Source organism: Bombina bombina, chromosome 6, assembly GCF_027579735.1.
Source record: "Bombina bombina isolate aBomBom1 chromosome 6, aBomBom1.pri, whole genome shotgun sequence".
In the NCBI taxonomy this organism is placed as follows: Eukaryota; Metazoa; Chordata; class Amphibia; order Anura; family Bombinatoridae; genus Bombina; species Bombina bombina.
The window spans coordinates 944,518,705-944,538,034 of record NC_069504.1 but is presented as its reverse complement, the minus strand read 5'-3'; the positions used below and the strand labels follow the sequence as shown (position 1 = coordinate 944,538,034).

The window sequence follows — 19,330 nt, the reverse complement described above, 5'->3', positions numbered from 1 at the left end:
ATATTTAACTTTTTTGTTAAAATCAAATTATAATAAAATATATATATTTATATATATATATATATATATATATATATATATATATACAATATAATTATATATAATTTAATTATCCAGCACCCAACCATGTCAGGAAAAATATATATAGTTTAAAGCAGGGAAAAATTAAGGAGTAAATGATACACATACATTAGAAAATGCGTTTTAAAAGGATTTATATATTAATTTCAGCATGACAATAAATCATAAGCATGACCCCCAAATGTTCATAAAGTTCAAAAGTCCACAACCCGGGTTGTTAAATAGGAATAACTGAGTTGGTCCATTCATTTGACCAGTGTTGATTTATTTCAAAATGCCTGATTAATGGCACATTTGTAATCCCAGAGATAGAAAGCAACGTTAATGCAGGGACAGCACCAATTGTATTATAACACTGACTCTGTGGGTTTCAAACTTGTATCTTCGTATTCCCAATGCAAATTGTAACTGTATCACAAATAGCAGAAAAAAGTGGCAACTTTTCCATACCACATTAAACTCGCTGTGACAGTTCTGTATTGCGTGTAGAGGTATAATGAAAACAAGTACCTGCTTCCTCGGTGTTCCGTCAGTGGCGTGTTATGGTGTTATATCTACCTGCTCGTTGCTTCCAATTTTTGTTTCAAACCGGTTTGGGAGATTCCCCTTTGCTTTTTTCTCCGTGCTTTCTTGGCTCTTTCTGTGCTTCTGCACGCCTTGGTTCACACCGGAGTATGATTTTGTTTGAGGGTCAGCTTTTTTGGACGGTGCACAGCTGCTGCACCGCTCCAAACAAACAAACAAGCAGCTACGCGCGTTTCACCCGGGGTCCAATCGGGCTTCTTCCGGCTGTGTATGATTGGAGATTGCTCTCCATAGCATTTAAACAGTATGCTCCGCCTTTAATTGGCTTTTTCAGGTACATAGTATATTTCTAGCCGTACAGGTGAAATGTCAAACAGTTATAAATATTTATATTGCTATGCTATTGGCCTTTTTTAAAAATCACACATTTTCTATATAATATATTTCAATTATATTTGTTCATACAGTGCAAAGTCTACAATACCAATTTTTTTTATTAAATATTCCTTTGAGGGAATAACTTTATTTCTTATGGGCAATTTGGTGGGATACCTTAGTAATGATATTCTGTATATATTGCTTCAGTCTCCCAAAAATGAGCCAAAATTTAGCTCTTCATTTAGGCCATCTGGTTTTAAACTTCTTAGGTTAAAGATCCATTTGCTTTCTTTACACAGTAGAATCTTGTCTAGATTTCCTCCTCTACCTTTCAGATCTACTATTTCCAAGCCTCTGAATTTTAACAGTCTTTTGTCACTATTGTGACACTCTGCAAAATGACGTGCTATACTGCTAGTTTTTGTGCATTTGTTTTTAATGTCTCTTTTGTGTTCCTTTATTCTTTCTTTGAGCTCCCTATAGGTTTTACCTATATAATATTGGGGGCAGTTACAGGACACCATATAGACCACTCCTTCACTTTTGCAAGTTATACGACCCTTTATTGTGTGAAAGGACCCATATTTATCACAAAAGTTCTTGCCTACTAACATATTAGTGCAGACTGAGCAGTGTAAGCACTTAAAGTTCCCATTCTTTTTATTGGTTAACCAATTTCCTGTATTTATATTTTCAAAGTGGCTCTGAACTAGAAAATCCTTTAAATTTGGTGCTCTTTTCGGAGTCATGAGTGGAGATGGTCCTACAAATTTACCTATTGATTTGTCAATCCACAATATGTGCCAATGTTTGTTTAGGATTGAACGTATATCCTGCCATTTATGGTTATAAGTTCCTATAAATCGAATTAAGGATGATTCCGTTTTATCATCTGATTTTTCATATAGTAGGTCATCCCTGTCCTTATTTTTAGTCTTATTAAATGCTTTCTTTAAACATTGTTGTGTATAGCCTCTTGCTCTAAATCTTTTATTTAGAGTACCTGCTTCAATTTTGAATTGTTCACTGTCTGAGCAGTTTCTTTTGTGTCTTAAAAATTGGCCATAGGGTATATTTTGTATTAATTTTTTAGGATGGTGACTGTCAAATGATAGTAATGAGTTTCCTGCAGTTTCTTTACGAAATGTTGCTGTTTTGAGGCAATTTTTGTCATTGATAATGCGTAAGTCAAGAAATGTAATTTCATTTTTACTATAGGTGTAGGTGAATTTTAAATTCCAGTCATTATTGTTTAATTTTTGCATAAACTCTATCAATTTCATCTCTGTGTCCTCCCATAGGAGGAACACGTCATCGATGAATCTTAGCCATAAAGAGATGGAGTCATTTATCTCAGCACTATTTAGAATTTGATCAAATTCCCATTTTCCTAGGTAGAGGCAAGCAAATGTGGGGGCACAGCAAGTCCCCATTGCTGTTCCTAGATTTTGTTGGTAACATTTGTTTCCAAACACAAAATAATTATGTTTTAAAATAAAAGATAAAAGTTCCAATACAAAATTTGTATGTTTCTCATATTCTGAGCCTCTTTGAATTAGGGAATATTTGATTGCCTCTACCCCTTTGTCATGAGGGATGCTTGAGTAAAGTGACTCTACATCTATTGCAACCAATACAGTATTTGCAGATACACTTATATCATTAAGTTTTTTCAATACATCTAATGTGTCTTTAATGTATGAGGGGAGATTTAGTAAATTCGGTCTAAGGCAGAAATCCACATACTGTGAAATTTTCTCAGTTAGGGAGCCCTTGCCCGATATAATGGGGCGACCTGGAGGTGGCAGTTTATTTTTGTGGAGTTTTGGTATGCTGTAAAATGTTGCAGTTTTTGGAAATTTGACAAATAAAAAGTCAAATTCTCTTTGGTTTATAACGCCTTCATCTTTTGCTTTCATTAAAATTTGAAACAATTTTTCTTTGTAGATCTCAGTGGGGTTAAAGTGTAAAGTACTGTATTGTTTTTTGTCTCTTAGTTGTCTTTGACATTCATCAACATAGTCCTTGGTGTTTAGAACTACAATATTGCCGCCCTTATCTGATGGCTTAATGGTTATACTGATGTCATTTTTTAAGTTATTTAGTGCATTTCTCTGTTTCTTTGTTAAGTTATCAGGTAGAGGCTCATTTGTACTTAAAAGATCAATATCTCTTTCCACTAACTTGACAAAATTATGAATAAGGGGAATACTGGATAGTGCTGGCATGTATTCTGACTTCTTCTTGAAGTCACTAAAGCCTATGGCTATTTTCTCACTTGGTTGGCCTGATATTTCTTCCTGTAATTCCTCTAAGATTTTTACACTTTGCCTATCATGTATATTTAAAGATTTTTTGTCTGTTTTGTTTTCAAAAGTTTTATTTAAAACTATTTTTCGAGCAAATAGGTGGAGGTCTTTAACCAACTCAAACTTATCTAATTTGTTCACTGGTGAGAAAGTTAATCCTTTTTCTAAAACCTCTATTTGACTGTCAGTAAGATTTTTTTCTGACAGATTGACAACATTTATAGGTTTCTTTTCCTCCTCTGTCTGAGTGGGTATCTGCGTCTGCCTCTGCCCCTGCCATCTGTGTTTCCTCCCCCCTCTCCTTGGTTTGTGTTTTTGTGTCCTAAAAAACTTTTTTGCTGTTCTCTGTAGGAATTTTGTGTTTTATTTTCATCTCCACTCGAGATTTCTGTTTCAGAGCCACTAGAGGCACTGTATGTGTAGTTATATACCTTTTTATCCTGATAATCTTGCCAATCTCTTTGATACTTCTTTTTCTTTCTAAATTTTATTGAATCTTGAATTTTACGTAGCTCAACTTTTGCTAGGCCCATCAGTCTCTCATATTCATCCTTTCCTTTCCAAGCATCTATCTCATTATTTGCTGATAACAATTCTTTCTGAGTTTTCTCTAGTCTGAGTTTATTCTCCTCTATCATCAGATTCATCCATTCTGTGGAACATTTTGACGCATATTCGTCCCATTTGTTTTGGAAATTTTCCAATAAAGGATTATCTAAATTTGCCCCCGGTCTTTTTCTTACCCTAAGCCCTCTTGGAATCATTTTCATTTCAACATATTTTTCTAGACTAGATATTTCCCATTTAAGTTTTTGTTCTTTAAACAATTTTTTCTTATATTCTTTAAATGATTTATATATGCTTGGATTTTCAGAGGAAGCTGAAGCAATACCCTCAGTATTAGAGGGAACAGAAAAAGTATCATCCACATCATATTGCCACTCACTTTCATTTAGTTCAGCCATTATTATTGTTTTTTGTTATTTCTAAAGACTCTGCACTGTGAGAACTCCCCAATCTGGGGTTATACTTCAAATTTAAATGTAGAAGACTCCAAAGAATTTTTCAATTGCTAAATTTGTACTTAGTGTGCAAGGTACCATAAGGAAAGACTACTTAAATAGTCAGAATTTAAATTTGTATATTTTGTGCCAGCACCACTAGCTTAATAAATCTCACAGTTAATATACCGAGATAAAATATCGTGTGTCCTATATAGGACCTCACTTCTCAGTATAGTGCACGGATAAGGGTATTTAATTAATATACATATAAACAAGAAAACTCAGACCCTTATTTATCCAGCACCCAACCATGTCAGGAAAAATATATATAGTTTAAAGCAGGGAAAAATTAAGGAGTAAATGATACACATACATTAGAAAATGCGTTTTAAAAGGATTTATATATTAATTTCAGCATGACAATAAACCAATAAAGTATTTGCAGATACACTTATATCATTAAGTTTTTTCAATACATCTAATGTGTCTTTAATGTATGAGGGGAGATTTAGTAAATTCGGTCTAAGGCAGAAATCCACATACTGTGAAATTTTCTCAGTTAGGGAGCCCTTGCCCGATATAATGGGGCGACCTGGAGGTGGCAGTTTATTTTTGTGGAGTTTTAAAAAAGGCCAATAGCATAGCAATATAAATATTTATAACTGTTTGACATTTCACCTGTACGGCTAGAAATATACTATGTACCTGAAAAAGCCAATTAAAGGCGGAGCATACTGTTTAAATGCTATGGAGAGCAATCTCCAATCATACACAGCCGGAAGAAGCCCGATTGGACCCCGGGTGAAACGCGCGTAGCTGCTTGTTTGTTTGTTTGGAGCGGTGCAGCAGCTGTGCACCGTCCAAAAAAGCTGACCCTCAAACAAAATCATACTCCGGTGTGAACCAAGGCGTGCAGAAGCACAGAAAGAGCCAAGAAAGCACGGAGAAAAAAGCAAAGGGGAATCTCCCAAACCGGTTTGAAACAAAAATTGGAAGCAACGAGCAGGTAGATATAACACCATAACACGCCACTGACGGAACACCGAGGAAGCAGGTACTTGTTTTCATTATACCTCTACACGCAATACAGAACTGTCACAGCGAGTTTAATGTGGTATGGAAAAGTTGCCACTTTTTTCTGCTATTTGTGATACAGTTACAATTTGCATTGGGAATACGAAGATACAAGTTTGAAACCCACAGAGTCAGTGTTATAATACAATTGGTGCTGTCCCTGCATTAACGTTGCTTTCTATGTCTGGGATTACAAATGTGCCATTAATCAGGCATTTTGAAATAAATCAACACTGGTCAAATGAATGGACCAACTCAGTTATTCCTATTTAACAACCCGGGTTGTGGACTTTTGAACTTTATGAACATTTGGGGGTCATGCTTATGATTTATTGTCATGCTGAAATTAATATATAAATCCTTTTAAAACGCATTTTCTAATGTATGTGTATCATTTACTCCTTAATTTTTCCCTGCTTTAAACTATATATATTTTTCCTGACATGGTTGGGTGCTGGATAAATAAGGGTCTGAGTTTTCTTGTTTATATGTATATTAATTAAATACCCTTATCCGTGCACTATACTGAGAAGTGAGGTCCTATATAGGACACACGATATTTTATCTCGGTATATTAACTGTGAGATTTATTAAGCTAGTGGTGCTGGCACAAAATATACAAATATATAATTTAATATTAATATATATATATATATATACAGTATATATATATATATATATATATATATATATATATATATATATATATGTATTATTTTTTTTACCAAAAAAGTTAAATATTCATGTTGGGTTTAGCGCACTTGAATAAACGAGATTGGGTTAGCACGAGAGTAAGACTGTTAAAAAATTTTTTGCCAGTTTGCTTGCTCCATTGAAGTCTATGAGAGAATACGTTAACACAGTTTCAGTATTCAAAGTTTAACTTTTTACTTTCAATTTGTGGTAGGGGCACAACCCAATCCATGCAAAAAGCCTCTGTCAAGCAAAGTTAACGCACGAGCAAGAGCGCTTGACTCTTAATCTAGCCCCTAAATTGGTCAAGCACAATTACATTTTCAATTTACAAATGTGAAAATTAAATTAAAACAGAAACTTTGTTCTATACTATAGCGCACACAAACACATACACACACACACACATGCCCAGTTTCCAGGGACTGTATGGCTCTACCCACAACAACACTGACTCCACTCAATCCTGTTCATGTCATGTGTGGCCACACCCATCACAAAACCAAGACCCTTGTTGACTTATGACCCTTCTGACATTGTTCTCCCAGTGGTTAGGAGGTATTGTTTATGGTAGTTTAAATCTGCCAACCTGTTCAAAGTTAATTCCTGTATTTCAGCTGCTTGTTACATTAGATTGTTTTTTTTGTTTTTGTTTTTTTTTAATGCCATGTTGTGTTCGTACTGTAAATTGAGTATTTTTTTAAGTTATTAAATGTTGAAAAAAAAATCAAAGACATGTTTTTTTAATTTTTTTTTTAAATTATACTGCATATATCATCTCTTGAATACATGTAAATAGTGTTTACTGGCAAAATAATATTTTTTTTTAAATATTTCATGTAACCCTAAGTTAAAGGGACAGTAAAGTCAGACAGATCATACAATTTTAAACAACTTTCCAATTTACTTCTATTATTTAATTTGCTTCCTTCTCTTTTTATCCTTTGTTAAAGGGTTTATCTAGGTAAGCTCAGGAGCAGCAAAGCACCTGGGTGCTATCTGCTAATTGGTGGGTGCATACATATGCCTGTTGGCATTGGCTCACCCCATGTGTATAGTTAGCAACTAGTAGTGCATTGCTGCTCCTTCAACAAATGATACCAAGAGAATGTAGCAAATTTGATTCAAGAAGTAAAATATAATGTTGTTTAAAATTGTAGGTTCTACCTAAATCATGAAAGAAAATTTGGGGATCCATGTCCCTTTAAGCATACATTATAATTGAATTTAGGACCTATGTTTATCTGAAAGCTTGTAGGTGGTACTTGAATCCTGAGTGAGGAACTGCTGTATTTCTGGTTCCCCCTCTGTCTCTGACAGTTTAGCACTAGACAGTCATTTCTGATGTGTCATATTTTCTCATTGATCTCTCCCACCCTCCAAAGTATTTTCCTTTCTCACCCACTCACCTCTGAAGTGCTCTTCTCTTATATCTTAATCCACTGACTCCATCTTCTTTCATAACCATTTGATCCACTGACATACAGCTCACTCTCCTTACTATTTGCTTTATGAAATATAAAATAATTAATTATACACCACACTTAATGGGACACTGAACCCAAATTTTCTTTCGTGATTCAGATAGAGCATGCAATTTTAAGCAACTTTCTAATTTACTCCTATTAGCAATTTTTATTCGTTCTCTTGCTATCTTTTGGCTAGATTTAGAGTTCTGCGTTAGCTGTCAAAACCAACGTTAGAGGCTCCTAACGCTGGTTTTGGGCTACCGCTGGTATTTAGAGTCTTGTAGGTAAGGGTCTAACGCTCACTTTGCAGCCGCAACTTTTCCATACCACAGATCCCCCTACGCCATTTGCGTATCCTATCTTTTCAATGGGATCTTTCTAACGCCGGTATTTAGAGTCTTGGCTGAAGTGAGCGTTAGAAATCTAACGACAAGACTCCAGCCGCAGAAAAAAGTCAGGAGTTAAGAGCTTTCTGGGCTAACGCCGGTTCATAAAGCTCTTAACTACTGTGCTCTAAAGTACACTAACACCCATAAACTACCTATGTACCCCTAAACCGAGGCCCCCCACATCGCCGCCACTATAATAAAAAAATTTAACCCCTAATCTGCCTACCGCACACCGCCGCAACCTACGTTATCCCTATGTACCCCTAATCTGCTGCCCCTAACATCGCCGACCCATATATTATATTTATTAACATCTAATCTGCCCCCTCCAACATCGCCGCTACCTTACCTACACTTATTAACCCCTAATCTGCCGACCGGACCTCACCGCTACTATAATAAATGTATTAACCCCTAATCGAGCCTTATTAACCCTATAATAAATAGTATTAACCCCTAATCTGCCCTCCCTAACATCGCTGATACCTAACTTCAAGTATTAACCCCTAATCTGCCGACCGGACCTGACCGCTACTCTAATAAATGTATTAACCCCTAAAGCTAAGTCTAACCCTAACACTAACACCCCCCTAAGTTAAATATAATTTAAATCTAACTAAATAAATTAACTCTTATTAAATAAATTATTCCTATTTAAAGCTAAATACTTACCTGTAAAATAAACACTAATATAGCTACAATATAAATTATAATTATATTGTAGCTATTTTAGGAATAATATTTATTTTACAGGCAACTTTGTAATTATTTTAACTAGGTACAATAGCTATTAAATAGTTAATAACTATTTAATAGCTACCTAGTTAAAATAATTACAAAATTACCTGTAAAATAAATCCTAACCTAAGTTACAATTAAACCTAACACTACACTATCAATAAATTAATTAAATAAAATACCTACAATTATCTACAATTAAACTTAACAACACACTATCAATAAATTAATTAAATAAAATACCTACAAATAAATATACTAACTAAAGTACAAAAAATAAAAAAAGCTAAGTTACAAAAAATAAAAAAATTAATTACAAACATAATAAAAATATTACAACAATTTTAAGATAATTACACCTACTCTAAGCCCCCTAATAAAATAACAAAGTCCCCCAAAATAAAAAAATGCCCTACCCTATTCTAAAATTAATATAGAAAAGCTCTTTTACCTTACCAGCCCTTAAAAGGGCCTTTGCGGGGCATGCCCCAAAGAATTCAGCTCTTTTGCCTGTAAAAAAAAACATACAATACTCCCCCCAACATTACAACCCACCACCCAAATACCCCTAATCTAACCCAAACCCCCCTTAAATAAACCTAACACTAAGCCCCTGAAGATCTTCCTACCTTATCTTCACCACACCTGGTATCACCGATCCGTCCAGAAGAGGCTCCGAAATCTTCATCCAAGCCCAAGGAGATCCATCATCCGGCTGAAGTCTTCTATCAAGCGGCAAGAAGAAGTCCAGAAGAGGCTCCAAAGTCTTCATCCTATCCGGGCAGAAGAGGAGATCCGGACTGGCAACCATCTTCATCCAAGCGGCATCATCTATCTTCATCCGATGACGAGCGGCTCCATCTTGAAGACCTCCGGCGCGGATCCATCCTCTTCTTCCGACGTCCTAAGTCCGAATGAAGGTTCCTTTAAATTATGTCATCCAAGATGGCGTCCCTCAAATTCCGATTGGCTGATAGGATTCTATCAGCCAATCGGAATTAAGGTAGGGTAAATCTGATTGGCTGATTGAATCAGCCAATCAGATTGAGCTTGCATTCTATTGGCTGTTCTGATCAGCCAATATAATGCAAGCTCAATCTGATTGGCTGATTGGATCAGCCAATCGAATTGAACTTGAATCTGATTGGCTGATTCCATCAGCCAATCAGATTTTTCCTACCTTAATTCCGATTGGCTGATAGAATCCTATCAGCCAATCGGAATTCGAGGGACGCCATCTTGGATGACGTCATTTAAAGGAACCTTCATTCGGACTTAGGACGTCGGAAGAAGAGGATGGATCCGCGCCGGAGGTCTTCAAGATGGAGCCGCTCGTCATCGGATGAAGATAGAAGATGCCGCTTGGATGAAGATGGTTGCCGGTCCGGATCTCCTCTTCTGCCCGGATAGGATGAAGACTTTGGAGCCTCTTCTGGCCTTCTTCTTGCCGCTTGATAGAAGATTTCAGCTGGATGATGGATCTCCAGCCCCCGCTTGGGCTTGGATGAAGATTTCGGAGCCTCTTCTGGACGGATCGGTGATACCCGGTGTGGTGAAGATAAGGTAGGAAGATCTTCAGGGGCTTAGTGTTAGGATTATTTAAGGGGGGTTTGGGTTAGATTAGGGTTATGTGGGTGGTGGGTTGTAATGTTGGGGGGGTATTGTATGGTTTTTTTTACAGGCAAAAGAGCTGAATTCTTTGGGGCATGCCCCGCAAAAGGCCCTTTTAAGGGCTGGTAAGGTAAAAGAGCTTTTCTATTTTAATTTTAGAATAGGGTAGGGCATTTTTTTTTATTTTGGGGGGCTTTGTTATTTTATTAGGGGGCTTAGAGTAGGTGTAATTAGCTTAAAATTGTTGTAATATTTTTATTATGTTTGTAATTAATTTTTTTAATTTTTTGTAACTTAGCTTTTTTTATTTTTTGTACTTTAGTTAGTTTATTTATTTGTATTTATTTGTAGGTATTTTATTTAATTAATGTATTGATAGTGTAGCGTTAGTTTTAATTGTAGATAATTGTAGGTATTTTATTTAATTACTTTATTGATAGTGTAGTGTTAGGTTTATTTGTAACTTAGGTTAGGATTTATTTTACAGGTAATTTTGTAATTATTTTAACTAGGTAGCTATTAAATAGTTATTAACTATTTAATAGCTATTGTACCTAGTTAAAATAATTACAAAGTTGCCTGTAAAATAAATATTATTCCTAAAATAGCTACAATATAATTATAATTTATATTGTAGCTATATTAGGGTTTATTTTACAGGTAAGTATTTAGCTTTAAATAGGAATAATTTATTTAATAAGAGTTAATTTATTTTGTTAGATTTAAATTATATTTAACTTAGGGGCATGTTAGTGTTAGGGTTAGACTTAGCTTTAGGGGTTAATACATTTATTAGAGTAGCGGTGAGGTCCAGTCGGCGATGTTAGGGAGGGCAGATTAGGGGTTAATACTATTTATTATAGGGTTAGTGAGGCGGATTAGGGGTTAATACATTTATTATAGTAGCGGTGAGGTCCGGTCAGTAGATTAGGGGTTAATTATTGTAGGTAGCTGGCAGCGACGTTGTGGGGGGCAGATTAGGGGTTAATAAATATAATATAGGGGTCAGCGGTGTTAGGGGCAGCAGATTAGGGGTACATAGGTATAATGTAGGTTGCGGCTGTGTACGGAGAGGCAGATTAGGGGTTAAAAAAAATATGCAGGGGTCAGTGATAGCGGGGGCGGCAGATTAGGGGTTAATAAGTGTAAGGTTAGGGGTGTTTAGACTCGGGGTACATGTTAGAGTGTTAGGTGCAGACTTAGAAACTGTTTCCCCATAGGAAACAATGGGGCTGGGTTAAGAGCTGAACACTGCTTTTTTGCAGGTGTTAGGTTTTTTTTCAGCTCAAACTGCCCCATTGTTTCCTATGGGGGAATCGTGCACGAGCACGTTTTTGAATCTGGCCGTGTCCTTAAGCACCGCTGGTATTGAGAGTTGCAATGGCGGTAAATAATCTATACGCTCCCTTTTTGGAGCCTAACGCAGCCCTTCTGTGAACTCTAAATACCAGCGGTATTTAAAAGGTGATGGGGAAAAAAAGCCAGCGTTAGCTACGTGGGTCGTTACCGACAAAACTCTAAATCTAGCCGTTTATTTGAAAAAGAAGGCATCTAAGCTTTTTTTGGGGTTCAGAACTCTGGATAACACTTTTTTATTGGTGGATGAATTAATCCACCAATCAGTAAGGACAAACCAGCTTGTTCACAAAAAATGGTCCGGCAACTAAACTTACATTCTTGCATTTCAAATAAAGATACCAAGAGAATAAAGAAAATGTGATCATAGGAGTAAATTAAAAAGTTGCTTAAAATTTCATGCTCTATCTGAATCACGAAAGAAAACATTTGGGTTCAGTTTCCCTTTAACTGATGATTTGATGCACTACTCCCGTTTTGTGCTTTCTAATGATAATTTAGGGTGCCCTGTATAAGTATTGGGTAGATTAAAATGTTTTGGTTAAATAATTTAACTAACAACTTGTATTACCAAAGGTGTATTTATTGTACAGGGCTGAGCAGAGAATGACATGCCACAATATTTGAGCTGTGCTTGACTTCTACTCTAGCCCATAGCTTGTACATTAAATAAAAATGACTGTGCATATATTTAAATTTAGCTCAAATTACTCAACCTGATCAAAATTAGGACTCACCTATTTTTTAAATCTTTCAATCTAAATTTACTGTAGCTGAAAAATCTTAATTTAACCATTTAAAAATACATTTTTATTTAATGTACGCACCTTTCAAATGAGGTCTATACTTTCCTTGTTTGTTTCCAAGATTATTCAAAATATGCAATTTACTTTCTTTTACAGGAGATTATGTTGTAATGACAGTGTACTTTGATCTAAGTAGGAGAATGGGATATTTCACTATTCAAACCTATATTCCTTGTACACTTATTGTTGTTCTCTCATGGGTATCATTTTGGATCAACAAAGATTCAGTACCAGCAAGGACATCATTAGGTAAGATATATTTTGTTGTTTCTTTTAATTAATTATTACACAATTTATATAGCATTTATTAGTTTTGAAAAAATAGAAATACTTGTTAACAATATATGTATAACAATAAATAACACCGAAAAATCACACTGTGAATAATAAATGTGAAATAAATGTGATCAGAGGATATACGTATAATAGTCCAAAGTCTGTTTCATGACATATTCAGTATGGAAACAATTTATCTTAAAGAAAAATCAAATACAGTGTAATATCGTTTGTGATCTTTAAAACACAAAATATATAAAGTGCATACTCACACTAACTTGAACTATTGAAAGCTCAAGTAATAGGCAATTCTGAATTCACAAAGCTGTCAGGTTCACCACTCCCCTCAAAAGATGTGGTTAAAGTGATCTTCCAGCATTGTTAATGCTCAAAGAGAAAAATTATATAGCGTGATACCATAATAATAAACAAAGATACAATATGAAACAGGCTTATACTCACAATCCATAGAGATATAATTAAGCTCTATATATAGCTCTATATATAGCACATACTCAATATAAGCCACAGAGTGAAGCTATCAGGTGAAGACTGGTACACTTAATTAACAATATTTATTAAAAAAAATATTAAAACATTAAAATATAAACATCAACAATGTATCAATTTGGTAGCTACAGGATGTCGTTAGATTGTAACAAGTAGCAATCCATATAGTGAAAACGCCAAAATAGTTACCAAAACCCACCCCTCACTGTGACATCACTGCTAGACGTGTAAACCTGACTTACAGTTCTCTGCAATTACAAATGATTTTATAGATACTTTATAAAAGTAATGACATGTAGCAGTCATGTTCAGTAAATGTTTGTTTCTAATTCACACTTGCATTGCCATGTTTGACAGTTTCAGACCAAAAGTCATGCTAAATGGAATTACATCTGAATGGCCAGATTTCAAATGGAACATGCCTTCATGATTGAGATTTCAAAATGTGCCTCACCTTTGTGACTAAGATTTCAAATTGAACCTTGCTCTTGTGGCCAGAATTTTAAATTGAACCTTGCTCTTGTAACCAGGATTTCAAATTGTACTGTGCCTTTGTGGCTAGGATTTCACCTGTTGTCGGTCTGCCTTCTTTGTTTGTGAGCGAGATGACAGGTTTTTAAAAAAAAGTAGAAGACACAATAATTGTATTTTTAAAAGCTGTGACTTAAAATACCCCAAACTTCTTGTCACAATCTAGTAACAGTAATAGAAATTGTTCAGACAAAACCCTTTCAACATAGTGTGGGTGTTTTTTTCAGTTTTAGCAGCATTTTTGCAGTTTCATTGTTGCAATGGAGGAAACTTTTTCACTTAGCATTTTAAGAGTTTCATTATGAGAACAGTTTTAGAAGATAAATTGCAGCCACTTCCTTCTAATAGAAACCTTAGTCTTATTTCTTTATTTCAGATGTATTTCTTGGCAAACTGGAAAACTGTGCTTTCTCAATTAATAATTGGTAAAAGTACAAAATATACTTTTAAAATATTGTCAATATAATCATGAAGAAAAGATGCCCAAAATACCCATTCTGCCTATATGCAAATGGTATTTATATTGTTTTCAGTTATCAGGAAGGATTTGGATTACAATTGGTTAATTTCACACATGTAAATTATAATTTCTCTTACACATTATTCAAGGACTATAGTTGAAGAAACAATAATGCAACATCAATGTGTAAAAGGGCCATTGTATGTCAGTTCATGTCAGTAACCGAGTTATTCTGAGCCAGTATCTGAAGGGATGGAGACAACCTTATTATTTAGCAGTCATTGAACTTTTATTGTTAGATTAACATAGGGTCAGGTTACAAGTGGCAGTAAAGTGTAACTATGAACATGGACGTGTTAGCATGCGTATTACAAGTTGAAAGTAAATTGTTTGTGTTTGAAACCCAATGCATGCTAACTTCTTCTCCCCATAGACTTTATTGGTGCATGCTTAAAAAAAAAAAGAGAAAAATAAACTAACACCTAGAATACGAGTTTTGCGCTAAACAGGGTGCGAAACGACAAACACAAGTTTCATTATTTCACCCTCCATAGCGCTGCCATTACGAGTTTCTGAAAAGCCTCCTTGTGTGTGCAATATGGTGTCGATAAGCTCAATACCGCACAAACTCCAAGGGCTGCTTTGACGTGCTCGTGCATGCTTTCCCCCATAGACATCAATAAGGAGAGAGTGTTAGAAAAAAAACTAACACCTGAAGTGCGGAATACCAGACACCGTAATGCAGCCCCATTGACGTCTATGGGGAAAAGAAAGTTAAACACCCCTAATCCTCTGCCCCCAACTTTGCCGCCACTATAATAAAGTTATTAACCTCTAATCTGCCGCCCCCGACATCGCCAACACTAATAGAAGTTATTAAACCCTATTCCGCTGTTCCAAACATCGCCGACACTATAATAACGTTATTATCCCCTATTCCTCCACTCCCCGACATCACTGCCACTATAATAAAGTTATTAACCCCGCCACTAATAAAAGCTATTAACCCCTATTCTGCCACTCCCCAACATCGCCGCCACTAAATAAAGTTATTAACCTCTAAACCTCCGGCCTCCCACATCTCTGCCACTAAATACACCTATTAACCCCTAAGATGTCGGCCCCTACACATCGCAAAACACTAAAATAAACTATTAACCCCTAAACATAACACCCCCCTAACTTTAAATTAAAATTACAATCTAACTCTAGTTAAATAAATAAAAACTTACCTGTGAAATAAATATAAACCTAACATTAAACTATAAATTAACCAAACATTAAACTATAAATTAACCTAATCTAATAAAATAAAAAAATACTGAGGGGGCGGAGCCAGTGCTCAATGAAGACGGCTGCACATTTGTGAGCTCTGTTCTCCCTGTAGGGCAAAGCTAACTTAAATGTATGTGCACCTAGCCCTAATTTACTCCAAATGCTGCTTCAGCACATCTGGATCCACACACCTAGCCTGCGGCCATACCGGATGGGAAACAGATAGCAGAGGTGTGACTTTTTACAGCTCAGACCTGCAACTCATCTGCGGGACATACACGTGGCCCACAGTAAACGGTCGGATGTGATCGCTTCAAACCCAGCTAACCCGGCGGTAACACAGACCTTAAATAAGGTGAGATCCACACACCCGGTTGTGTTGGGGCTGGGATGGGGAGCCAGTAAGCCCATGAAATATATAATAGATAAATGGATATAGCCGCCATCTTGCTCCACAGGACGCAGCACATGGCGCCCAACGCTATGAATTATGAGCAAGTGAGATGTAACTGAACGTGAAAATATCAATGCAGGGCAAATAATATCACCTCCACTGCAGCTGACACTATTTGTAGAGCCAACAGCAGCAGTAAAAAAGACGCTGCACATTGTTATAGACCTGCATGGTTCCCCTGAATCCAGGATATAACCTCAGTTATGTTGCCAGGGGTAAAATTTACAAAATAAAAGCGACAAAATCTACTTTTATTAATGATTTGTGGTTTTGATGAACTTTAGAAGTTGGCCTCACTTTACTACATCACTCCTAATTGGTCAGCTTATCACAACATAGTGGTTCTATACCTTTAACACAACAACCATCATGTCTCCTAAAAAAGGCAGCAAACCAGAGAAGGCAGCTGAAAAACAAGGCATTGCAAATCCCTCTGTGAACATTTTTTTTAAACACCTAGATACATCAACTAAAAAATTGACAACCCCACAAGATATTAGAACTGATGTCTCTTCCCCCTCATCTGAATCAGAGGAAGACTGCCCAGACTCTGCCCTTTCAGTCCCCAAGGCCCTATTAGACTCCTTACCTTCTAAAAAAGACTTTTCTACTTTAATCTGTCAAGTCAAACAGTGCATTAGGGAAGAGATCTCTGAGATTAAAAAAGATCTTTCAGATATGGGCCAAAGGGTAGAGAAGTTGGAAGATGACTCAGACCTCACCAATTCAAATATAACTTTCCTTCTATCTAAGGTTGCAGCACAAGATGACTTTATACTACAAATGGAGAACAAATTGGATGATTTGGAAAATAGAAGTCGCCGCAGCAACATTAGGATTAGGGGAATACCAGAGACTATAACACCAACAGAGCTGGAAGATTATATACAAGGTCTATTTACACACATTATGGGAGTTGATCCTGAAGCCACTATAGCATTGGATAGATTTCCTAGGGCATTGCGGGCAAAACCTCTGGGAGACCAGCCCCCAAGGGATGTTATTGTTAAAATCACAAGCTACCAGATTAAAGAGGAGATAATGAAGAAAGCGAGGCAGAAATATCCACTCAAGTTTAGAGCAGAACCCATTCAACTATACGAAGATCTGACGCCCAGAACGCTGCAGAAAAGAAGATAATTTAAATGCTTTACCGCCAAGTTGAGACAACGCAACATTCCATATAGGTGGGGACACCCATTTAATCTACAAATACCATGGAAAGGTAGAAGATTAATCTGCAGCACTACAGAGGACATTCTGAGGGTCTGTAAAGACTTGGAAATCACACCACCATCACCGCAGGATGAGATACACGGAGCTGCAAGGAAGGAAGCCAGCCCTGCACCACCACTCCCTCAGAGAGCTGTGTGGAAGAAGGTCCCAGCAAAATCTATTAACACTGAAGTCCAGGGCTCTGGACACGTAAACACTTTGGGAAAGTGATTCCTTTATCTCTGGGACAGTTAACCTTGAACGCTCTCCTAACAGTGACTGTTGCGTGGCCCAGCCGTACCCCTGATGCTTGGGGCCCGCCTGCCCTGGCCCACCCCGGAATTTTATGATGGGGGGGCTGCGGTGGACGGAGCTCAATGGATGAAACCGGGGGCGAAGTCTACTACCTACTGTCAGTGTAGGCACAGCCATGAGAAGAGTGGTATGAGGTAACATACTTAATTGAGGTTGGCCTTTTGCTATGTTTGTTGATGTGTGTTTATATCACAATGATGTTGAAATTTCTTATATATGCATTGTCTGTAGTGTGTCCTCTGATATGTGTGCATACTCTAGATAGTAGGTGCTCTGCATATACAGAGTTTTGAGATAGAAATTTGAAGCTCAACAGGGGTTTGTGTTCTTCCCTTTTGAAAAAAAAGAATACTGTTTTTTGTTTTTCTTTTTTGCACCAGTTGTGCCATGCTTGCATTATTTGTATTTTTTTCACCTATTTACTAATATATTGTTACTGGGAATATGTCAGCATGAAAATTGTGAATTATGTTAGTGGTCATTTCATGAAAAGTTTTCCACAGTCACGCAAACACAAGAGTCTAAAGATAGGACAAAGTGAGTACTATGACAAATTCTAACACAAAATCTATACATATTATCACCCAAAATGTGAGAGGATTTAATAGCCCTAATAAGAGGAATATGGCTATCAGGGACCTTCGTGGGAGAGGGGGGGAAATACTTTTAGTGCAGGAGACTCATTTTAGATCTGGAGGAGTGCCTGGATTTTTCTCTTCTCAGTTTTCACAACACTTTCACAGTACAAACACACGGAAAAAGATTAATGGTGTCAGTATATTAATACACAAGTCAATCCCCTTTAAGCCCCAACTCATTGACAGAGGCAAAGATGGTAGATATTTGGGCATAATGGGCTTGATGTTCGGCAAACCAGTGACTATTGTAAACTTATATTGTCCCAACGTTGGACAAGACCGATTCCTATCTCGCATTGCCAACAGAATAGCAGACCTAGCTAAAGGCCCCTTGATAGTTGCGGGAGACTTAAATTTCCCCCTGGTACCAGATCTAGATAGCTCCAATCCCGCCACCCGACAAAATCATAAAATGCTGAGCTCCATATGGAGGGATATTAAGAAACTGACACTCCATGACACATGGAGATACACTCACCCACAAACAAGAGATTATACATTCTTCTCGAATCCACAAAAAAGTTATTCAAGGCTGGATTATATATTAGTTGACCATATTGCTCTATCATTAACCAAAACTGCCAATATCAAACACACAGTATGGTCAGACCACTCACTGGTGGAATGCGAACTCTCATGGCCATCTGCCCCTACTAGACCTTTCTCATGGCGACTAGACAACTCACTTCTAACTGATTCAAAAACTGTGTAGTCATTTGCTAAACACTTAGACACTTACTTCACTCTTAACAATACCATAGCTGTCCGTCCCGCAATGGTTTGGGAGGCACATAAAGCTTATATTAGAGGTGAGTTTATTAAACTCAAAGCCTTTAAACGTAAACAATCTCTCAAAGAATACATTAAATTGGCCCAGGAGGTAATAGAAGCTGATCTAGCATTGAAGCTTCATCCCGAAGATCGAGTTCTAGCCAATAACTTTCAGGGGAAAAGAGAAGAATTAAATAAACATCTACAAATTGAATCACAGAGACATCAATTATATATAAAGCAAAAGTATTATGGGGAGGGAAATAGAACAGGAAAACTTTTAGCCAGGGCATTAAAAAAACAGCATGCCAGCTCTTATATCCACTCCCTCAAAAAACACACAATACCTCAATAGAAGAGACAAGGTCTATTGGTGAGTCCTTTAAACATTTCTATCATAGACTTTACAACCTATACCCTAACAGATCACACACCTCTCATCAGTCAAAATG

General features: G+C 36.6%; 1 protein-coding gene across 1 annotated transcript in view; it reads left to right on the top strand.

Moving 5' to 3' along the window:
- GABRG2 (gamma-aminobutyric acid type A receptor subunit gamma2) overlaps nucleotides 1-19,330 on the top strand; it is a 286,835-nt gene that overhangs the window by 200,807 nt on the left and 66,698 nt on the right. Inside the window, exon 7 of the mRNA XM_053719588.1 lies at nucleotides 12,530-12,682. Within this exon, the coding sequence (XP_053575563.1) occupies nucleotides 12,530-12,682 (153 nt within the window). The remainder of the gene's footprint in view (nucleotides 1-12,529; nucleotides 12,683-19,330) is intronic.